This window comes from Panthera leo, chromosome D4 (genome assembly GCF_018350215.1).
Source record: "Panthera leo isolate Ple1 chromosome D4, P.leo_Ple1_pat1.1, whole genome shotgun sequence".
NCBI classification, from domain to species: domain Eukaryota; kingdom Metazoa; phylum Chordata; class Mammalia; order Carnivora; family Felidae; genus Panthera; species Panthera leo.
In genome coordinates, this window is record NC_056691.1 from 60,264,001 (window position 1) to 60,288,547 (window position 24,547).

The following is a 24,547-nucleotide window of genomic DNA, read 5'->3' on the forward strand; positions in this document are numbered from 1 at the left end:
TGGGATTCTGTCTTGTTCTTCACTGTATAGCCTAGAACCTAGCACAGTGCCTATGTGCCTATAGAGCTTATGCAATTGCGCCCTTGCTAAACTAAACCTTTACTCACAGAAATCTCCTTTACTTTAGTCTTCTACAGAGGGAAAACTGCAAACAACCCCCCCCCCAACCAAATCCCACGGAGTTTTTCAGACATGTTCCCACCTGGAAGAGTTCCTATTCCTGCCCCCAGTCTCTTGTCATTTTCAGCTAATCGTGACCATTATCACCAGATAGATATTCTTAAAATACTGAAACTGCCACTCCATTGTTCAAAAGTCTTACTTAGTTCCCCATTACCTTACGTAATCTTTGGTATGGAAAATTCTGTTCACACTAATAATATGAGATTTTTAGCCTATTAGCCTGCTATTCCACATGGACCCTGCATTAACTGTAGTTTACAAGTAGTTCTCTTGAATATGTCTCGAATTCACCCTTCTCTGTGTCACATACAATAATGCTGTGATCCTCACCTACAATACAAATCTTTTTCATCTTTTCATCTTTTGGAGATTTAATCTTTTCAGGTCACTCCAGCAAAAAAAAAAAGGGGGGGGGAGGGGAGTGTTTCCTCTATTCTATGTACTATTCAAATGACACTAGCCTTTCTTACTTTCTTTTGTAATTATATTCTGTTTTATTCCCCCGTAAAACTAGATTAAACCCCTGCTGGGTAAGGACTATATGCTATAGGTCTTCTAACCCTCACAGTGCTTACCACAATGCTGTCCACACGGTGAAGCATGTGATAATGATTTAATGTACTTTTTGCACAAATGCAATATTTAAAAAGGAAAAATAGAAAATCAAAATTCAAATACTTAAGTAAACTACATTTATTACTCATTACCTCAAAATACCTTTGAAGGAGTCCCAGAAGGATAAATTGTTAAAATTAACTTAAAAAGCCAACTAAAGCCTGAATAAAATGTTGATGCTATTGTTACATTGATAATTGAACAAAGTTTACAAGAAAACTATTACTCCCCAAATTTTAAATGAACAGACAATATACTCTCTCTACTTTTGAGAATTAACCAAGGAAAAAAATAAATTAAAAAAATCAACCAAAGAAAGGTTTGTTCTTGAGGGTAAAAATCAGTTATTCAGCACCCCCCCTTTCCCGTTTCTGTCTCTCCCCACCGCTATCCTTACTCCAAAATACATATACACACACACACACACACGCACAAACTAGCAGGATATCATCTACGTGGTAGAGCCTCAAAAAACACCTTAGTTCACTCTTTCAGCTGTAGTCTATATGTGGGAAAAAAACCACTTAAAATATTAATGAGTATTGTAGAGATACAATATTTTGAGAATCACACGTATACTAAGATGTGTATTTTGTTGGACAACTGATGGTTGAGCATCGTTAAAACAAAACATAACTATAGACGTCATTTTCTGGATGAATCTCTTGAGGAACATTTGGAATTGCTGGTATCTCTGGTTCCTCTGCTTTGGGTTTTTCTCTCATTTCTGTAAAATAAAATATGAAAATAGGTTAAATAAATGGTCAACTGGGACAATAGACTAGATTAAAAAACTCTACCTCACACCTTGCACAAAAGCAAATTTCAGATGAATTAAAGATTTAAATATTAAAATACCATAAATGTTGTATAAACAAAATTTTCTTATAATCTTAGGATTAGAAAGGCCTTTCTAAGCAGGAAACAGATCAGAAACCAGAAAGGAGAAGAATGACAAGTTTGAATTACCAAAAATTAAAATTAAAATCTTGCCATGTAGGTGACAAAAACCACTATAAATAAATTTAAACCATAGACAACTGGAAATATATTTACAACTTATATGTAGGTAAAGTCTTAACTATTACATAGAGATTTTCTAAGTCAATACAAAAAGATCAAATTTAAAATGGAACAGGAATTCAAACGGGCAATTCTCAAAAGAAAAAATTCAGGAGCGCCTGAGTGACCTGGTCAGTTGAGCATTCAACTCTTGATTACAGCTCAGGTCATGACCTCGCAGTTCATGAGATATTGCCCTGTGTCAGGCTCTGCGCTGACAGCATGGAGCCTGCTTGCAATTCTATCTCTCCCTCTCTCTCGGCTCCTCCCTGGCTCACGTGTGCATGCTCTCTCTCAAAACAAATAAATACACATTAAAAAAATAATTTTAAAAAGAAAAAAATCAAATTTATAACAGTCATGAAATTCAAATTCATAATAATACTAATGCCTAGAAGCAGTCATTATCAGAAAAGTGGAAATTAAAACAATTAGGTTGTTTGGTTTTTTTAAAACCTAACACATAGGAAAAGATTTTTTAAATGTAATCGTGCAGTATTGGGGGAAAAGCACTTACATAAACTCTTGGTTTGTGTGGACTGCTAAAACATTTTGGGAGGCTCATTTGACAGAATGTATCCAAACATTAAATGTGGGTACCCTTTGGCCCAGCATTTCAATTTCTAGGGATTTATCCAATGGATATAATCAGACACACTTAAGCTCCCAGTGCCTCAGTTTCCTTATCTATAAAATGGGGATAATATTATTTTTCTGGTAAGCTTTTTAACATTGAATAAAATAATTCACACAAAAGATTTTTGTGTGGCACATAGAAAGTGCCAAATAAATGTTCGTTCCAATGATGTTCACTGAACATTGTTATAATAGTAAAACTCGGCAGTAACCTAAACGTTCATCATTTCAGAGACTGGTTGGATAAATTATTGTACATATAACACAATACCATACAATTGTTACAAAAGATGTCATTAAGATGGCCGTGATATATATTGCATGTGAAAAAATGCAGCTTACACAGAATAGAATGTATTATACTATGTCATTTGTTAAAACAAGGGAAAACAACCTCCAGGATGGGGATCAGAGATAGGAGATGGGATCATGGGGGATTTACTCTATATTCACTTACATATTGCTTTAATTTATCATAATGAACATTTATGATTCATTACTATGAGCCTTTTCTAATCAGTAAAAAGGTATATACTTCCATTTGTTTGGCCAGACAAAACCCCAAACAAGAAAAGCATGAATTAATTGCCCACATTAACCTTGGCAGGAATGAAACTGCTCGAACCGAGCCCTGTGTGGATAAGTGCTTCTCCAACAGGGGCTCCCGTCAGCCCAGACAGTGCTTCACGTGGCTGCTTTTTACTCTAATGTTTTCACCCTTGAAAACCTGCACCCGTTGGAACCCAACTAACCCCATGTCTCTGTTGTAGTTATCTTTTAGGAAAGAGCTTATTTGTTTATAAGCTACCAGAAGGATTTCTTGAGAAAAGGATATGGTCTGCTAGACTCAGGCCACTTCATATACCGTCTATGGTTTTGTACAAAGAGAACCAAGGTTCTCAGTTATATCCCTGAGGCAAAGGCCAAATTGAAGAAAGGTCACATTACTTTAAAAGTGTCATGCTTAGGAGAATGCTTTTCAGGAACAAATACTGAGATAGAAAGGGTTTTTGGCAAACCTGATAAATCCTACAAAAACAAGTTCCCTTTGTAACAGGATCATATCTTGTACCTTTATAACCCCATTGGCACCTTGTACCATGACTTTACTTCCTTTAGTTTGCTGGGACATTTTAATTCTCAAGAAAAACTTTATTCATCAAACTTTCTTGTTAATTTAAACTTAATCGTTCTTTAAAATATTTTGCACATAATTCATCCTATATTGGGTTTATTTCATTTCACTGGCTAAAGTTTCCCAGAATGGATACTCTGTCAAGTACCTGGTATACACACTTATATTGCCAATTATTTTAATTCTTTGTAAATGTGCCAAACAGGCCCTGGTTGAATAAAAAACATTTTTTACTTGAAACCAGCTAATGACATGAATGATACCCTTGTGATAACAGGGGATATCCTAAATTGTGAAAGAAGGCTATAAATCATCACTCTGAGGGATATGGATACCTATGTAGGTGCTCTAATTATAAATGGGGAATCCTATTAAGTGGCAGTTTCAGTGACTTGTCCCAACAAACCATCCCTACCTTGAGGAAAAGTATAAACATCCTTAGCATCCTCCTGGTGTGCTTTAGGATCCTGGCCTTGGGGCCCATCTGTTTCTTGGTACGGCTCTGGAAAGCATTCTTGAGACACATCCTTATTTTTATATGTGTTGGTGGAGAGGTCCTCAGGCCCAGGTGTTTCTTGGTATATTTCAGGCGAATAGTCTTCAGACCCACCTGTTTCTTGGTATATTTCAGGCGAAGAGTCTTCAGACTCAGGTGTTTCTTGGTATATTTCAGGTGGATATTCCCCAGCAGCAGGCATTTCTTGGATTGTCTTATGAGAGGGTGCTTTAGACACAGCAATTTCTTTATATGTTTCATGAGAGAAGTGTTCGGGTTTAACTGTTTCTTGGTGTGTTTTTGTAGAAAGGTCTTTAGGCACAGCTATTTCTTCTGTTTTAGGCAAGAAGCTTTCAATCTCAGCAATTCCTTGATCTGGTTCAGAATTGTATTCCTCAGGTTCATCTCTTTTCTGGTATGTTTCATGAGCATAGCCTTTAGGCACATCTGGTTTGGTGAATGCTTCGGAAGAGCATCCTTCCAGGTTAGCTATGTCTTCAGTTTTAGAAGGAAGGACTTTGACTATAGCTGTTTCTTGGCACAGTTCAGAAGCGAGATCTTCAGGTTCAGCCATTCTGAAAGGATGGCCTTGAAGTACAGCTATTTCTTGGCACAAGTTAGGAGAGAGGTCTTCAGGTTTAGTCATATCAGGGCACATTCTGGAAGAATGGTTTTGAAGTATGGCTGTTTCTTGGCACATTTTAGAAGAGAGGGCTTCAGGTTCAGCCATGTCAGGGCACATTTTGGAAGGATGGCCTTGAAGTACAGCTGTTTCTTGGCTTATTTTAGGAGAGAGGACTTCAGGATCAGCCATATCTTGGCATGTTTCAGAAGAGTGGTTTTGTATTGCTGTTTCTTGTATCTCAGAAGAATTGGCCTGATGTATAATGCCTTCTTGATCCATTGCAAAAATTTGTTTCTCAGGCACAACTTTTTTGGGAGAGGCTACCAGATAGAGCCCTTCAGTTATAGTCCTAGGTGGTTCAAGTTCTTTCTCCATAGGTGCTAATGCTTTCTCCCTCATGTCCTTTTTAAATTGTGACTGAGGCTCCACCTTCAGGTCTGTGTTTTGTTGTCTCTTTCTGCCTCTTTTATTTCCTTTTCCCATCCTTGGCCTCTTGCATTTTTTCTCTCTGTGAAAGATCAGAATTAGTGTCAGCAATGGGCCTACAGGATTCAAATAAATGCTTAGTAATAACAGCCGCTGGTCTTCCGGCTGCCTTGTTGCATGACCATGAAAAAAATCACTTAATCTCTCTAGGCCTCAACCTCCTTGTTTGTAAAATGAAGGAGCCAGTGCTAGTTGTCAGGAGAGGAGATGTCCCGCAGGGACTTTTTGTCTCTTGACGCCTTGCTCACAAGGAACCTTCTTGGTGAGTGCAGAGAGTATGTGTGTTTGAGAGCATATACTTAAAGATTGGTTATGGAGAACATATAATTGATGTTATAAATTAATAGATTGGCACTCTGGTTTATACAGTGGTCTGTCTGGGTTTAGCATGTGTGAGTTAGTCCCACTATGCCCTGGGTAAACTGATACAATTGCATTTCTGGATCTGCAATCCAGGCACAGCTCCTTGTCTGCACAGCCTGCAGACGGAAGATGTATATCTAATTGCTTATCTAATTCAGTGTCTTGTGTAGAGAATGCTAAAGAGCAGCAATACATGTCAAATGAGACGTTCTGTGAGCTGGGTCAAAAGCTTCAAAAACATCTCTTGAGGTAAAGAAGCCTGGTGGAAAGGTACGAGTGTCCATTTTATACCTGCTCCAAATGAATAGCTAGATTAAGGATCTAAAAGATAAAAGGATATGCATGGAAATTTCGGCCAATGACAACTCGTTAGGTACTGCAACTATAACCAAATACAGATGGCTAATACAGATGGGCTGGTGGTGGGGAGGAAAAGGTACTAAAAATAAACATTTCATCCTTCTTCTAAACCTATTGAAATTCTGTTCCATGCTACCTGCTCCACAGAGCCTCCTCTTGCCAACCACGGGGCTGAAATGCTCTCCTTGCTCAGGATTTATTGTGAGGGCCATGCTTTTAGGTGAGGAACATGAGCTGCCTCATACCGTTGTTACTTGTGGAGAAATATTCTTGTAGTAAATATTCTTATTTCTGTTAGCAAACGAGATAAAACCCGTGCTTTTCTATCTTCGCAGTGCTCGTAAGTCCTTGCGCACTTAAATGTATACCCTATTCTGCCTTTATGTTTGAAATTTCCAAAATTAAAATTTTTTAAAGACTGCCTCCCTAAAACCAGTTTGAAATCAATATTAAAAAGGTAAACATGTAATAAGACAGTCAAAAATTAATATTAGAAATAATATACAAGAAAATGTTATGTAAAAATGATGGAAAGGCACCTCACCATTTTAAAGTATAATTCCAACTAACAAAGGTAACAGGATAAATTATAAAGTCCTAATTGTCAGATTTTTAAAAGATGGTATATGTGACTTTTTCAGGAAACACTTATTTTATTCTAATATTGAATACTAAATAACTTGTCACATAGATCACTGTATGAGGGAATCTGAGTAATGTTCCATGTTCTTCCTGGTAGTTTTTCAAAAGATGCATATATATCTATGTGGTCTAAAATTTAATCTGAACTCTGTCACTGATCAGCTATGTGATCATGGGTAAGTCACTCAAACTCTCTATGCCTTGGTTTCTTCACAGGCAAAATGGAGTAAATGGTATCTGTCCAACCTCATGCGGTCGTTGTAAGAATCGCATACAATAACTTAGAGGAATGAGTTATTCAAATATAAATTAGTATTCGTATTAATATAGGAAACACTTACAGTGCTTCCTATGTGCCAGGCACTGTTTTAAGTAATTTGCTTATTCTGTTATCTCATATAATCTTCACCTCAATTTATGAGGTAGATACTATTATTATCTCCACTTTGCAGATGACAAAACAGACGCACGTTCTTGTCCAAAGTCAAATGGCTAGAAGTGAGGGAGCCACGCTTCAAATGTAGTAGTCATTCTGGCTTTAACAGCCAAGGCTCTTAACCATTACACTCTGCTGCTTCTCTCTGGAACCACTTAGGTTTCGCTGTGTGGTATGTTGTGTAAGAATAGCCCTCAGCTCAGTCGGTTAAGCGTCCGACTTCAGCTCAGGTCATGATCTCGCGGTCCGTGAGTTTGAGCCCCACGTTGGGCTCTGTGCTGCCAGCTCGGAGCCTGGAGCCTGGAGCCTGCTTTGGATTCTGTGTCTCCCTCTCTCTCTGCCCCTCCCCCACTCACGCCCTGTCTCTCTCTGTCTCTCAAAAATAAATAAATGTTAAAAAAAAAAAAAAAAGAGAGAGAGAGAATAGCCCTCAGTAGCACAGAGATATGTCCTAAGAGCATGGCCGGCCAGCTGCCAAGAGGCTCACCAAGGTGTCCTCTACTTCAGTGACTTTTTCAGCCTTGCTCCCCCCACCCAGCAAGCCCAGAAATCCAATTGGATCAGCACACTGAGACCAGCTCCATTTATCTGGGATAGAACTCATCAACCAGCTGAAAATAGCTGATATATAAACCTAAAAACCAATTTTTAAGTGAACAGTGAGAAATGCAAAGTCACACAGCAGAGGATGCTTGCACTCACAGATGAATGCACTCTTTCTCTGTAGCAGGTATTTGAGAAGCCAAATAATGATCAGAAGGTTGCCCGGAGAGTATGGAATTAGGGAATATAAGGATATTCTTCAACAGAGTCACTTGCCACAGGACTCGAGTACAGAAGTTTCTGCTGTAACACAATATATGCATTCCTGAAAAGCCTCACTTTCAGCAAAATCCTACACTAAAAGTGCAGTGCTTATGGGGGAAAATAGAGTTAAAGCAAACAACTCAAATCTTGTGCAACTTTCTAACACTAACAAAAACAATAATTGGTACTGGGGGAGATATCTTGAGTAGTCCAGATAGGCAGCTTACTATGAGAAGGCTGCCTGGGGGATAGCAAAAATACGCAAAAGCAACAGTTTAAACGCAGGCTTTCAGCTGCTGAGATCCTGTAAATGCTGGTGGTGCTCTGAGCCAGCTGCCATTGGGTTGGGCCCAGGAGGAAGTGCAGCCTACTCATGGAGAGCTATGGGGAGCTGGTGGTGTCCTCTGGGGAGGGAGCCCTGGATGTGGGCTGAAAGGGGCCCTGTTTATGCAGCAGCCAAGCTGAAGGCTTTTCCCTTTCCTGCTGAAGGTTTTAACTGTATTCCTTTTTGATTAGGAAAAATCATGGACCAATACAGCTTCTACATTACACTGACATCATTCTCCTATTTACCAATCATATGTGAGTTGATTGGTGCTATAGAAACATGTGTTATAGCAGAACAGAAGATTCTCAGTCCCCAGGGGAGATTGGTGCCCTTTCTTAAGAAAAGTGCTAAAACATCTATATTGTATGTTTTTTTAATGTATATCTATTTTATCTTTGCCACCAAAAGAAACATTTTTCGCAACAATGAAGAAATGCAAATATAACTCCTACTAATCTAATAATAATATAATAATTATTATTGTTATAATAAAAGAGTGCTTAGATCAGTGGTTCTCAACTGGGGGCAATTTTGCCCCTTAGTCCCCCACACCAAGAGACATTTGACAATGTCTGGAGATATTTTTGGTTGCCACAATGCAGGTGGGAGGCGTGCTACTGGTCTCTAGATGCCAGAGATGCTGCTAAACATCTACAATGCACACAACAGCCTCCCACATAAAGAATTATCCTATCCACAACATCAATAGTACCCAGGTTGAGAAACCCAGGCTTAGACAAGCTCCTTGGGCTCTCCTTTTCTATCTCCAAGCACCTCCTCTGTTTTCATAGTCATATTTTAAACGGATGCAGTTAGATGCTGTCTCACTTATAATCGTGGTCTTGTACTCTCTCCCTAAGATTATATACAAGTGACTTTGCTTGGAGATTTAAAAACTCCTAAACTCTCCTGTCACTTATTTACATAAAGTGTTTTGGTTTGCTCCATGGAGGGTTAATCGTACTCATTCAATTAGTATTTTACTAATAGAAAGCTTGGAAAACTAGCCAGGAGCTCTCCTCAAAGGTATCTCCTGCTCCCGACAAGATGCTTCTATGTTTATATTACCAGAGTAGTAGAAAGAACACCAGGCCTCTCTACAATGGAATTCAACTGCCTGGTGCTTTAATTTAAAAAGAACAGGGATAAAATTCCATTCCCACCACTTCACTAGCTGTGTGATTCTAGGCAAGAGATTGAACCTTTTGGAGATTTGGCTTCTTTTTTTTTTTCTTTTTGTATAATAGGAATACCAGCTCCTGATTCATGGAATTGTTGGATAAAATATAGTGTGTAAAAGCACTCAGCACTACTTGACCCATAGCATATACTTGACAAATAGCCATTCCTCTTCCCCTGCAATGATACCATACCCAAATTGCCATTGTGAAGTTTGCTTCTCTTGTGCTTCCTCTTTTCTTTTCCTGAGTTGTTCTCTGTTTCGCAGATTCCAAGTTCCAATGATTTCTGTAGGATCAAGATGGAAGTTATAGGAGATAGTGATAAATTGTGGCATTTATCAGCAAGAGTCCTATGGCAAGGTGGAGACCCCCACCCCCACCCCATCCTGGGTGTCTGTTCTTCTCCTTGCTTTTGAAGGACAAGGACCACATTTTATTCATCCTTATGCCTCCAAAGAATGCCTAGGAGCAAATGCTCAGTAAGCATTTTTAAATGAAAGGGTCAGTTTTTATACATATGTGTTCTGTCAACCCATTAGTTTCTTCAAAATAATTTTACATATTGCACAAACATAAAAAAATCAGCCGTGTTCTGCCATCCTTAACATTATAACCTGTTTTCATTTTATTTCTCATATCTAGTCTCCATATTATACAAAGTTGTAATGATAGCATACCATAATTTTATCATTTATTAACCTAACATCATGTCAGAAATATTTTCTATGGTATAGTCCTCATAATTATAACTCTAATCAAGTTCATGTATTCCCACTTGCCCAGTCATTCCACATGTATTGGTTGTTGCCAATTTTATGGGCTGTTGGGTTTTTTTTGTCACGGTAGCTCAAACTATAATAAATATTCATGCATACAGTTTTTTTCCTTTTGAGTTTTTTCCTTAGGATGATGTCTGTCCAAGCTCTTTGGGAAGTTATTATCAAAAGAAAGGTTCTGTTGCCATCTGAGTTTGTGAAAAGTTAATGGGTCCTCTTAGAGCCTGTAAAGTGATGACAAACTTGCATGGAGGGCCCCAAAAGGCAGAGCATGCTCCTTGGGCCATAGCAGCTTTTGTTCTTAAGACAGAAGTTCTTAATGATAAATTTGGATTTGGGGGATATTATATGTCTATTTTTATCGATGTCTAGTTAATTTACCATTTCCTTCAATTATGAATGTAGGTGACAAACCACAGAAATTTTTGTGCAGTAAGTGACTTTGTCACCAAAAGAAATCACAGATTTTTTCCACATCACATTACAGTTGTTGCAGACACCTAAAAACACAATTTATTTGAGATGATATATTTGATTTGATGCAATGCTGTTAGATTCACCATTACTATAATCTTGTTATGTAATGTGTCTATAAATAAGCATATATATTACTGTATCACAGTTTTTCATTTTAATAGCTATATCTTACAATTGCTTCCTTTGGAATTTTATCTATTAATTTTATATATTTTAAATATTTATTATAAAAAGGTATCTATAGGTTCCTCAGAGTGCCAAAGGGATCCATGGCACAAAAAAAATTAACTGTCTCGAGACCTAGGGTTCTGCAAAACATTTTGAGAAATGCTGCTTTAGGATAGACCCAAAACTAAGATTAGGAAGTCAAGAGAATAAGCACTATTAAAGATCTGACAATAGGTAGACCAGATCTCTTTCCAAAAAATTATACCAAATTTACCCTACCATAGAAGTATAGGGGTATAATGGTTGTTTTACCTCAACCGTTCAGTACCGGGTATTTTAACATTATCTTTCACTTAAATATATTATCAAGAATTTATTATGTCCTTGTGTTTCTCTGCTTATTAGAATCTTAATGTATTAGAAGTCACCTCAGAAGGTTATACAGCCCCAATCCTTCCCATCTAAGGTTATATGAACATACTCAATTATGTGCTTTTTGGGGGCCAGATCCATAAAAATTAGGAAAATAATCACAGCCCAGTTCTTCCCAACTGTCACTAAGACATCTTAGTGGCCAGTAGAGACCTCTTAAGATCTCTTTCATTACCTGGAACATGGTTCTCTTCTTGATGAGGACCAGGTGTCTGATGGAGCGTTGAGCGAGATTGGTCCTTTCCCAAATCCATCTTGCTGTTAATTCTTCCTGCTGTGTGGTCTGACTTCCACAAACAGCCTTTTTAAAAATATCAAAGCAACTAACAGTTAAACACACACACACGCACACACGAGTTTGTCACTTTACTTCCCGCCTAAAAGTTTTATCTGGTTGGACCACAGCTGCTGACTACTTCTACTATCTTTATCACACTGCACAGGTGTGAGTAGGGGGCATGGTTGGTCCTACTATCTTCATCCTGTAGTATAGTTGCTAGTTATACAGGGAGCCCCACGGCCACAGCCTGGCATCGTGCAGCCTCCAGTACAGCAGTCATTTATTTCTGTCTGCCAAGAAGTGCCTCAGTCTGATGGTCCTTTTTCCAGATGGAAATGGCATAGTGTAGAAAGTGCCCTAGCTGTAAGACCTAACCAGTCCATGTCGTAGAATAAGTCACCTCCCCATTCTGTGGCTCTTTCCTCATTTGCAAAGTGGGTAAATAATTCCTGACTTGCCCACCTCGCAGAGTTCTTGTGAAAAAGTGAAAATCATGAATGTGAAAATTATGAAGCTATGAAATTAACCTTACGTTATTTTCCTGCATGTGGCACTATTACCTTTATCTGTTGCAAAATAAATTTCACATGTGTATATGCTGTGAAATTTAGATAATAGACCCAAGGAACCAAATTAGGAATTCAAAGCAAATCTGAACCCTTTTCTGCTCACCTGATCATTCACAAGTGCCTCAAGATGACTAGTGAAATCCACTGTTACTCATCCAGGGAAGGGCAAAAAGAATTTCTTAATGAAAATATGACCATGTTATGTCACAGAAATTAAGTTGAAACCAAAGGAATTACCCCATCCCCAGTTGGTTACTCCATTTGAGAAGGTAAGGAAGCACAGAGGACTATGGCTGTTCAAGTAGGGAAGGACTACTGAACACACCCTGCTATGAGCAGCCTTTCTGAGAGATGCAGGAGCAGCAGTATTCTAGAGTCATAGATTGGATTGAAGAGAGTTTGAATTCCAAAGTTGCTTAGTTCAGCAAGTTAGATAGTCTAGGGGCCACTTTACCAATCTACAACATGGGGACAGTATTGGTATCTATCTTGTGGTGTTATTGGGGTGATTAAATCAAATGGTCTGTATAAAACATTTTATATATGCCTGGAATATTGAACTTGCTTAACAAGTATTAGCTGCTTTTATTAATAATAAAATACAGTAACCAGATTTTGGTAAACCAAGTCATAGTTTTAAATGTGCTAAAGAGGGGCGCCTGGGTGGCTCAGTCGGTTAAGCGTCCGACTTCGGCTCAGGTCACGATCTCGCGGTATGTGAGTTCGAGCCCCGCGTCGGGCTCTGTGCTGACTGCTCGGAGCGTGGAGCCTGTTTCAGATTCTGTGTCTCCCTCTCTCTGACCCTCCCCCGTTCATGCTCTGTCTCTCTCTGTCTCAAAAATAAATAAATGTTAAAAAAAAAATTAAAAAAAAAATAAATGTGCTAAAGAAACTCAGGAAATCTGAAAAGAATCCTTTATAAAGAGAAAAACTTTAAAAAGTGAATATGTGCCCCCTACTTCTCTAGACTTTTAAGGCATTAGAAGTGAAAGGGCCCTCGGGGCACCTGTGGCTCAGTCGGTTGAGCATCCAACTTCAGCTCAGGTCAGGATCTCACGGTTCGTGAGTTCGAGCCCGGCGTCAGGCTCTGTGCTGACAGCTCAGAACCTGAAGCCTGCTTTGGATTCTGTGTCTCCCTCTCCCTGCCCCTGCCCTGCTCACTCTCTCTCTCTCTCTCTCTCTCTCTCTCTCTCAAAAATAAATAAAGATTTAAAAAATTTAAAAAATTTATCCTTACTCAGGGCTTATTACATTCAGTTCAATGATTCAGCAAACCTTAGTGAACGCCTCATATTGTGCACATGTTGAGCAACAATGTCAGGATGCAAAGACTGACAGATGTAGTTCCTGGATTCTGTACACCGTACACTTGAGGTATATATATCCACATCTTGATTGCAAAGAGCTAATAGACTGTCTACCCTGTTGCAACCTTCCTAAGTTGATTTCACCCCTGCCTGTTCCCTGTATCTGGGAGCAGATTGTGGAGGGACTATAAGAGGGTGGGGACTTGAGTTAACAGTAAATAGAGCCAATTTTGGGTGGAGGAGGCCAGTGGAAAGACTTCAAAGCAAAGTAGATTGGAAGCCAGGCAAGGTGTCTTTGATGTGATAAGCAGGCCAGAGCAGGAACTTGTTTGGGACACAGAAGTAGCCACATAGTAAGTTCACAAGCCATAGTTCATTGTCCCTTCTCCCTATGGAAAACTCTGGAGTCATTACCAGAATGTGAGATATTAGCCATTAAATTAAAGGGTGGATATTTTTAAACAAATGCTGCCTTGTTCTAGAGTTATTTGCATATATACACAAAACCTCTTTCTAAGCCACAAACTCTTAGGGGGTAGTTACCTCTCCTGATTCACCTTTCCATCCCCACAGTTTAATCCAGTGGGAGGCTGCCACAGTGGTTCCCCATAAATGTCCACACTCTTGTATGCAGGGCAGGAAGCCTGTGAAGGCACTTTATACACTCAGAGGACTTGACGTGGCTGTGACTTAATAATAGTAATCCCATCATCTGTTCTGGAACTCTGCCTACTGTCATTCACTGACACCATCCTATGTACTGGAGATATGGCAGCTAAAAGACAAAAGTTCCTGCCCTTACAGAGCCTACAGTCTAGTGGGGAGAGAGAACCACTAAGCAAATTTAAAATATATACATATGTAATATATCAGATGGTGATAAGTGTTTTGGAGAAAACTGAGCAGGGAACAGCAGGCTGAGGAATGAGGGGGAAAGTTGATGCTGGTTGCTATTGAAATAGGGTGAGGGGCGCTTAGGTGGCTCAGTCAGTTAAGCATCTGACTCTTGATTTTGGCTCAGGTCATGATCTTATGGTTCGGTTCATGAGTCCCAGCCCCGTGTCGGGCTCTGTGCTGACAGTGAGGAGCCTGCTCAGGATTCGCTCTTTCCCTCTCTCTCTCTCTGCCTCTCCCCGCCCTGCCCTCTCTCTCTCAAATAAATAAACTTTAAAATAACTAACTAACTAACTAACTAACTAACTAATTAAATAGGGTGATTAGGGAAGGCTTAACAGAAAGGGTGACAGTTGAACAGAATTGACAGAGGTGAGGGGCCAGCCAGGCTGATAGCTGGGAGGGCATTCTAGGCAAAGGGACACCAGCAAATGGTCGGTGGTGGTAGGAAGTAGGTTCAGAGAGGTAAGTTTGTTGCACCATGTAGGGATTTCTACTCTGATTGAGATGGATAGTCATGGGATGGTTTTGAAGAGAAGAGTGATATGATCTGATTTATATTTTTTAAGGATTATTCTGACTACTGTGTGGAGAATAGACTCTTAGCAGCAGGAAAGGAGGTGGAAGCAGGGAGACCAGTTAAAAGGGTCTTGCAGTCATCCCAGTGAGTGGTGATGAAGCCTTGCACTGTGATGGGAGTGGTGAAGAAGTGATCAGATTCTAGAGTAGCTTCTAAATTGGAGGTGGAGTGAGAGACAGTCAAAGACTAAGAGTTTTGGTCTGAGCAGCTGGAAGACGGAGTTACCACGAATATATGAGGAAGGCTGGGAGGAGCAAGCTTGAAGAAGATGATTGGAGTTTAGTTTGGGACATGTTAACAGATTAGGGAGAAAACAGGGAAGGAGCAGCCAGAGAAGCAGAGGAAAACCGGAAAAGTAAAGTATCCCAGAAGCCACAGGGAAAAAAACATTTCAAGAAGAAGGGGGTGAACAATTGTGGTGAATTTTGCTAACGAGTAGAATAGAAGAAGGGTTGAGGGTTGTCTCTTTCCTAACAGTTCAATTCAGTTAATTACGGACTGTGGAGCCCAGAGAGGTTGTTACTTGGTCAAGGTCATACAGGCAGGACCAGCTACCTAATTTGCAGGGCCCAGTGCACAATGAAGATGCACAGCTCCTCTTTCAAAAATTAAGGAGGTCAAGTCAGCTACAGCAGAAAATTAAACTCCACACAGGGCCCTATTTCACAAGTGTTTCACCGGATCCTTGCGGCAGACATAAAACAGATCTTCATGTTTCAGATCAAGACACTGGTGCTAAGTATTGAGTGATTTAAGGTCACAGAGCTAGACTGGCAGTGTAAGTGTGGAACCTGGGCCTTCAGCCTCCTGGTTCAGCCTTCTTCCCACAAGATCAAACCAGGTATTGAGGGAGAGAATTGCTTTCCTGCCTCCTAACTCTAGAGCAAGTTTATTTTGTGTGTGTGTGTGTGTGTGTGTGTGTGTGTGTGTGTGTGTGTGTGTGTTTTAATGCTTATTTTGAGAGAGAGAGAGAGAGAGAGAGAGAGAGAGAGTGAGTGCACAATTAGAGACTGGGAAGAGAGAAAGGGAGAGAGAGAAAGAATCCCAAGCAGAGAATCTCTGTGCCACCAGTGTAAAGCCCAACTGACTCAGGGCTCCGACTCATGAACTGTGAGATCATGACCGAGCCAAAATCAAAAGTTGGATACTTAACCACTGAGTCACCCAGGCACCCCTGGAGCAAGTTTAAATATTGAGGCCTTGTTCATGCATTTCAGAGGGCTGATTGAACTGGGAAGGTGTGGGAGGAAGGAAACATTGCTAAGAACTTCTGCCCCGGGGCTCTGATGATGGGGGTGAGAGGGGAGCACGGGATACTATCTAGTCAAAAACGTGATCTGATAAAAGTGCTCCAGAGCTCATGTAGTTTTAGGCTATACTGATGTAATTATAAAGCCCCCACACCAGGGGTAGATCAGAGTCCTGCTACACTTCGGTTTGTCATACCACACCTAGAACATCATGCTGTGAGGACCATGTGAGTGGTATCTGAGAATGTGTACAAGAAAGAGCAAAGGGTATGTAGCCGTACCATTTCCTGGCTGTGTAATTAGCGGGTAGGGGTGGAAATCGCTCAGTTCTTTCTAACCCTCGGTTTCTTTACTTGTAAGACAAAAAAAGTAAAACCTCACAGGGATTCTGTGAGGATGAAAGTGATCGTGAGAGCTTCTTGTAAAATGAAAAGCACTGTGTAGATCGGAGTGCCATAAACTTGGGTGGTGTGCATAGTATTATTGGAGTGTCCTAATAGTGCACCTAGGCATTTTCCTAGAGTGCGGTTGGGTAGACAAATGAAGGAAGGGAAGATATTGTGCATTTATTTCTCTTAGCGTTCCTTCCTTGCTAAAATCCTTTTCCAAAGCTTTTGAATTCTTTTCAAAGAGTGTGGATCAAGCTTTGTTTTCCTAAGTGGGGAGGGAGAGTTTCTGGTTTCCTTCTCTCACAGTCTGTTGATGCATGATAAATGAGTTCTGTCTCTGCTAAAACAGATGCTGCTGTACTCACAGTGATAACACGGTCTATGACTTTAGAATGGCGGTAACCTGACTTTCAATTTAGTTTGTTCCAAAGTTCCTCCTCTGGCATCCTCCCCCAAGGCTTCTTTCTATTTCTAAATGTACAGACAAATAAGCATCTCTGGATTAGCTGTGAGTGGTGGTTTATGTGGGGAAGAACATTCTGCTCCCACCTTGAGCCCCCATTCCATCTCTATCCTTTCTTTCCCTAACTTCCCAAACTCATACTATACTAACTTGACCTATTCCCCCCACCCCTCCTAGATTCCTTCACACCTGCAGTCTAGTTTTTCTTTCCACATATTGTTCTCTCATGCCTCATCAGTGACTTCCTAGTGGCCCCTCCACAGTTCTCTCTGACCTCCTATAGCTCGTGATTCCTCCTGGCACTTGCACTCTCCTGGAAACCTGCCCTGCCCTTGGCATCTGTGGCGGTGCGTTCTTCCCCTTTCTCCCTCTTCCTCATCCTTGCTCCCAGGCTTCTCTTTCACATCCCTAGATGTAGGAGGTATTTCCCAAGGATGACTCCCTGATCTTTTCTCTGTATACTCCCACCCTTCTTAGATGGTTGATCCAACCGTATCCCTTTAGCTATTATCTCTGTACAGATATCTTCTAAATAAATATCAGTCTGAGTTCTAAGCTCACGTGTTCTTGGATACCATTCATTATGGAATATCCCACTGCACCTCAAACTTAGCATAGCGAAAAGCAAATTTATCCTCCCCATAAGACCAGTCTCCTCTGGTTTCTTTCTGCTAGGGTAGTGGCGCCACGTTCCTGGTCATCCAGCTGTAAACCTTCACAATTGTCTTGGCCTCTGCCTCCTCACTGGACACAGCCTCCAGCTGGGCACAGTTCAATGAATTTCGTCTTCCCAGTGTCCCACATGTTCATTCCCTTTTATCCTTCCCCATGCCACCATCCCAGAGGGGAACCTCAACTTCTCATTGGAAGTACTGGAAAAGCTTCCTAAATGGTCTAGCTGCTTCCATTTTCCCTCACCTTGCCCAGACTGTCCTGCACTAACAGCCAGAACATTCCCCCTATGGCTGACTCAGTACTGGCTCACTTGGTACTCGGTTCTACTCTTTGTAGAATACTGTAAAGTGTCAGTAATACTTGCAAGATACAGACTCAATTTTTCAGCCTGGCCTTTAAAACCAACTTCCCAACCTTCCCTCCCATTCCTTTCCTGAAAATACCCCCACACTGTTCTGATTAAACAGTGCTTTGCCCTCCCTGTTTGGCTGTGGCTCGTTCTAACACCCACAGTACCTTTATTCACACCTCCTGACTGTTCAGTGCTCCTCCCTGTGTCTGTCCATCCAGATACTGAGTGCCTCCATCACAAAGCCTTTGATGCCAGGTACTGAGTTGCCTCCATCACAAAGCCTTTGATGATGATGGTGATGATGATATGTTAGTCACTTTATAATAGGTACCTGAAATTTTACATATATTATCTCATTTCATTTGTCCAACTCATAGTATCCCCATTTCCCTGGTAAGGACATTAGTGGTTTGAAGAGATTAGGTTATATCCCAAGATATATAAGCTCATAAATGCCAGAGTTAGGGCTCAAAACCAAGGTAGGCTGTCTGTAAAGTTCAGATTTCACCATTCTGTTCTACGACCTTTTCCTACCTAGAAGTGATCTCTCCTTTCTGAGCTATAATCACACTTGATTTGAACTTTTGTATGATAAATATCACATAATATTTTTAATTTTGTTGTTCACATGTATACATCTTTGCTACACTATTCATTCAGCAAACAGATAATGGACATTTATTGCCAGCCTCTTCACTAAGAATTGGTGACATAGAGAAGAATGAAACAAAAGTCCTTTCCCTCAAGAAACTCAGTCTGATTGAGGACGAGAGACAACAAGTAAATCTGAATTATAATACAGTGTGGTAATTTTAATATTGATATTTCCAAATGTTCTGAGAGTAGAAAAGGAGTGCTAATTCTACTGCCACAGAAGTGGAAAGATAAGGATATTATATCGTGTACCCTACGGCCGTAATTCTTATTCAGAACTGCCATAGTATGAATTTGTACTGGTCAACAAGTAGAATTGGGGAAATGATGTCCATCAACTGATGAATGGATAAAGAAATTGTGGTTTATATACACAATGGAATACTACGTGGCAATGAGAAAAAATGAAATACGGCCTTTTGTAGCAACGTGGATGGAACTGGAGAGTGTGATGCTAAGTGAAATAAGCCATACAGAGAAAGACAGATACCATATGGTTTCACTCTTATGTGGATCCTGAGAAACGTAACAGAAACCCATGGGGGAGGGGAAGGAAAAAAAAAAAAAAAAAAAGAGGTTAGAGTGGGAGAGAGCCAAAGCATAAGAGACTGTTAAAAACTGAGAACAAACTGAGGGTTGATGGGGGGTGGGAGGGAGGGCAGGGTGGGTGATGGGTATTGAGGAGGGCACCTTTGGGATGAGCACTGGGTGTTGTATGGAAACCAATTTGACAGTAAATTTCATATATTAAAAAATAAAAAATTTATTTAAAAAAAAAGAATTGGGGAAATGAAGAGGTTTTGTACGTATGTGATGGTATTGTGGGATTTCTTTCACTTTATAATTCATTTCACAATAATAATAGTAATAATAATAATAATAGCCAATGTTTATTGAACACTTGCTTACTATATCCCAAGCACCATTTTAAGCACTTCATATATAATTAATTTAGTCTCTACACCATCCTTTAAGGTAAGTAACTATTGATATCCTTGTTTTATAGATGAAGAAACTGAAGCACAGGCATTGACCCTGTGCCATAAGTCACCCACCTAGTAAGTGGCACAGCTGGGTGGGTAGGATCTAGGAGACCATACATTTAACCCTCTTGCTCTCCTACCTCTCAATTTTACTTCTTTCACATTTAATAAAATAAAGTAGCAATATATATTATTTTCTTTTCCAATCCCCTCTCTCTTCTGTCTTCCCCTTTTCTCTCTCCCTCATGTTTTCCCTCTTTTTGCCATTTGTTGACTATCTATTCTGCCCCAAACAATGCAGGGTGTCAGGGATACAGAGGCAAATCTAAAATTTTTTTAATGTTTATTTATTTTTGACAGAGAGAGAGATAGACAGAGCATGAGCAGGGGAGGGGCAGAGAGAGGGAGGCACAGAATCCAAAGCAGGCTCCAGGCTCTGAGCTGTCAGCACAGAGCCCAATGTGGGGCTCAAACTGACAGACTGTGAGATCATGACCTGAGCTGAAGTTGGATGCTCAACCAACTGAGCACCCAGGCTCTCCTACAAAGGCAAATCTAAAAAAACAGCATACACAGAAAAGTAAGGGAACACAGATAAGGAACACTAGCCATTATGGAGAGAGAGGGTCAAAGAAGTCTTCCTGGAATTGATGACCTTGAGCTTAGTTTTGAAGAGTGAATAGAAATTAACTATTGTGACACAGCAAGGCTGGGAGCCACAATCACAGGCTCTGGAGTCTGATCTATGTTCATTCCAATCAAGTTGTGTACAACCTTGGGAAAGTTACTTAAAATCTTCCAGCTTCAATCCCCTCATATATGGAATGGGCATCATAACACCTACCTCTCATGACTATTATGGAAATTTTAAATGATGAATTATGGAAAGCATCCAGCTCACAGCCAACCTTAATGCTCTGGCTGTTATTATGATTGTTCATAATCTCACTAGTAGTAAGCGAAATAGAACAGCTAGATAATAAGGCTGAGCAAAACAAGAGAGTCATTTTCTGGATAAGGAAATGGAGATCCAGAGGGAGGCCTATGTCACACAGGCTTAGTGACGGTTGGAACTGGAATCTGGATCCTTCAAGAGTTCTACCGTTTTCCCTTCACTTGTCTGGTATTCTAAACTCTCCTGTCGATAAATCAGTCTATTTAATTCCCTGGCTTAATGAGTATTTCCCAAACTTTACAATTGTTGACATTCCCTATTTGTGACTTTTGCCACATTCTTGTAATAATGTCCTCTATATTATTACTTACTTAAAATTTTTCTTCAGATACACTCATTTTTACTAAAAAATATCAAATGGAAATTTTATATCACCATTATGAACAGAAAACCAATCACAGGCTTGTGGCATAATAAATTATATTTCATCTAAGGCACATTAAAATAAATACCAAACTATTAAAATAAAAGATGTTTCATCTAAATTATCTGCACTTCCCCAGTGGAGTGTATACCACATCTTGGGAAATGCTGGCCTGTGTAATTAATCAGTGAACTCTTTTCATTTCATGGAACTTCTAGATTATGTCCAAATCTATCCTAAAGTGAAACTTCCCTTTGCAGTGGCTGGTTTATAACTCCGAAGGAAGAAAGCAAGACTCACCTCACTCCCTGGCCTGCTACTGACCCACTATTATTCGTATCAGCTACTTTTGTTGGTGTCTCTAGTTGAACAGTAGCCTCTCCTATTTTTGCTATTTCTTCATCCTCTTGAGTTTTAGCTATTCTGGCATAGAATACATACTAAGAAGCTAACATGATGCTTTAGTTCCATTTATTTGGAAATTTCAACTCCCTGCTTCCAGTAGATTCTATCCCCTAGACTTGGAGTTTAGAGTTGGAATAACCTAGATGAGTCCCTACCTAAAAGGGACCACTGGTGATGAATTGCAACCTTCCAAATGGTCCCACCTCCAGTGCCTGCCAGAGGGCCTAGCACAGGTAAGCCTCCAGTAGTCCTCACCAGAACCAATTGAGGTAGAGGTGACTTTGGCTAGAGGTGCTGCCACTAGGTGGACAGAGATGGCAACTGCACCATTCTCACCTGCCAATTAAGTCAGAGCTTTGGCTCCAGCACTTTCCCTGGCGGAGCCTGCCTGGCTCCCTCATTCTCTTGACACTCTCTATTCCCCTCCCTCCAAGTCCTCCTCTAGGTGAGTGAGCACTGGGGATGTTTGCATACCAAACACTTGGCTAATTGATATTCTGTCACAATCTGCTCAACAAATGTTAGGTTTTTTGTGTTTGGGGTTTTTTGTTTTGCCTTTTGTGTATGTGTGTGTGTGCACATACACGTGTGTGGTGTGTGTGTGTGTGTGTGTGTGTGTGTGTGTGTGTGTGTGTATCACTTTGGTTGTATTTTTAGCCAGGTTGGGGAAGGAAAAGAAGGAGTTACTCTGGAAGGCAGAAAATGTATTGCCAGGTCTTTCTTGCCTGGCATTCTCCTAAGTGGCTGTGAACGCCTTTAACAGATGGAGTTCAGGATATGCTCAGATCTGATTTTATCAGCATATATCCTGGGCAAGTTCAACGTGAGGATGAAGACTTCCTTTGTGCTTCTTTATGTGTTGTATTGCCACTCTTTATTGTTAGTACACTCATCTCATTTTAAGGAAGCCAGCCCTGCTCAGCCATGATAGACACCTGTGTGGGAGTCACATAACAATGTCTGATACTCCACTGCAACAGGAGACATGGCAGTCCTGGCCCAGCACTTGGTAGTGGATCCCCCAAGCCCCCATCGGCAGGAAGCACATCTTATTCTTATATGTGAGTGCAAGATTGTTCTTGGTAATCAAGAGAGAAATTAAAACAAACCCAGACGGAATAGCCATCCTCAAAGACTGCCAGTAACACCCAGAATTGCCCATAATTCTTCTATCTGAAGGGCCTTAGGCTTCATGATGAAAACAGAAATAGGAGGTTATATGTTATTATTGATATGGCCTTTATCATTATAATTGGACACTGCACTTCACTTCTCAGTAAACATTAACTCGAAGAAGCAACTACCACCCTGAACGGCGTGTGGTGCAGTGGATAGAGCCTGGACTCTTGGATCAGAAGATAAATAGAGTATCTATTTCCACAGAACTGCTATTAGCTTCTGTTTTCACCCAGTTCAGATGGGTGTACAATACTTCATTCTCATGCACGGAGACTGGGGAGAATCCTGTCAGAACTTAAATAACTTCATCGGTCCATCCAGTGAAGGCAGACTTTCCTTTCTAGAAAACCACACACCTACTCTGACTTATGGAAACCTCCATTCCCATATCCCACAACCAAATATGGCACCAAAATGGATTTAGTCATCTCTCTGAGAGGAAAGAATAGAGTGAACCTTCACTAATCCAGGCAATTTAATTCCCCTTTAATGGGAATTAAATTAAGATCTCAATAATACATGATGACAGTTCTGCTTTCTAGTCTTATATAGAAATCATGCCTCTGGCTCTAAATCCCAGTTATCGCTGACAGAGGAAGTGAACCATTGATCAAGTAATAGAGTTGCCATGTTGTAGGGAGTAGAAGGAGTGGAAAGAAGAGATTGATGACCAGGTGGTGGAATAAATAAGTACTGGGCGTGAGACTTCTTAAGTCAGACAGGGATGCCAGGCTGGGCAGGAGGGATAGTTACTTGGGGAATTACGAGCAAGCTCGTAATTGTACTTTATGGAGTTGTATGAACCTGGGACACAGTAAACACTAAATTTCATAGAATCTCATCGCTGGAAGAAACCTTTAATTTCATCTGGTCACATTTCCCAAGAGACGCCTGAGAGCCCTCTACAGACTCAGTTTACTAGAAAATGTTTCTGATTTTAAACAGTTTGCTAAAGAAAACCCAGCAGAGACTTTTTAAGTAACCCCCATTTGTTATAGTTATGATTATTACTTCATGACCCTGGGAAAGTCACTTCGTTTTTGTGGGCTTTTGCTCAAAACTGTGACCTCTCTGGCTATTAGTTTCTGCATCTATAAATAACAACCCCAGATCTCTCCTGCCTGCCCCTCAGCATGGATAACACGCTAAAGAAGACAACAGAAGTGGAAGTGTCTTGGTAACCATAAGGTATGGTGTACTTTTTAAAACATAAAGAGTGTTGCTATTACCTCTATATTCTCTCACCAGCGACATGCCCCATGCTGTACAAGAGTAGCAGTGTTTTATCCCTCTCCATTCTACGACAGGGTTCCTCACCTTGCCCATAATTCTTTTTATGGAGTTACCCACAGATGGGTCCCTACAAGAGCGTTCACCAAGGGATCCTGTGCTTTTTCATGACAAACAAGGAATGGGCTTGTGCCCATGCAGTGCCTGCCACCTGCAGAGGAAGGGCCAGCATGCACAGGGGCTTTTGGCAGGAACAGCCATCTTCTTGCTCCTCCCCACATTCTTGACAAGGACCACCTGTCCACAGGCCTCTATCAGCATGGGTGAACCTTAATGAGCCCAGCAGTAGCAACCCACACAGAGAGAGGTTCCTCCTAGTCCTCAGTTTTCAGTCACAGTGGAACCTCATAATGGCACAGACTGTTGTTCATTTTAACAGGCATTTAGTAAGTGTTTGTTATGAGTCAGGTCCTGTGCTTGCCACGGGGGATATGAGATGAGTCAGACATGCTGCCTTCCCCTAAGACCTCACAGTTTAGTGGGAGAAACAGACTCATGAGTGTCAAACACAGGATGTGTTATGACCAAAGCCCGGACGGTGTTCGGGCATAGCCGCTGGATCACTTCTTAAGTCAGGCTGAGGGCTCTGGGTTGACTTCTCAGAAGAGAAGAGATTTAAAGGGAACCTTCACAGGGGTGTAGAAATTCCCCAGGGGAAAGGGGGTGGGGTGGGGATTTCAGACAGCAGGAGCTGCAAGTACAAAGGCAGAGATGTGGGAGGACAGCTTGGTTCTGGGTAACAGGGAGGCT

The 24,547-nt window shown here is 40.7% G+C and overlaps 1 protein-coding gene and 1 long non-coding RNA gene across 3 annotated transcripts in view; one reads left to right on the forward strand and one right to left on the reverse strand.

The window, feature by feature from the left end:
* Positions 1-24,547, forward strand: part of LOC122205567 — a 37,480-nt gene that overhangs the window by 3,793 nt on the left and 9,140 nt on the right. The window lies entirely within an intron of this gene.
* On the reverse strand, positions 1,373-18,232 carry HEMGN (hemogen). 2 transcript variants are annotated; one of them, XM_042914035.1, is made up of 5 exons: positions 18,132-18,232; positions 11,384-11,510; positions 9,548-9,641; positions 4,047-5,260; positions 1,373-1,525 (listed from the first exon to the last, which is right to left on the reverse strand). In XM_042914035.1, the coding sequence occupies exons 2-5, from the start codon at positions 11,460-11,462 to the stop codon at positions 1,419-1,421; spliced, it is 1,494 nt and encodes a 497-aa protein (XP_042769969.1). In that variant the 5' UTR covers positions 11,463-11,510; positions 18,132-18,232; the 3' UTR covers positions 1,373-1,418. The 2 variants fall into 2 exon arrangements, with proteins under 2 accessions (XP_042769969.1, XP_042769970.1); XM_042914036.1 differs by lacking the exon at positions 18,132-18,232 and adding an exon at positions 13,910-14,012.

Excerpts from the sequence above, each read along its gene's own strand:
- HEMGN (XM_042914035.1), bottom strand. The coding sequence starts at position 11,462 with ATGGATTTGGGAAAGGACCAATCTCGCTCAACGCTCCATCAGACACCT. Across the intron at positions 9,642-11,383 it reads AGAAGAGAACCATGTTCCAG|AAATCATTGGAACTTGGAAT; the intron begins GTAATGAAAGAG and ends TTGATCCTACAG. Across the intron at positions 5,261-9,547 it reads ACTTCACAATGGCAATTTGG|AGAGAAAAAATGCAAGAGGC; the intron begins GTATGGTATCAT and ends GATCTTTCACAG.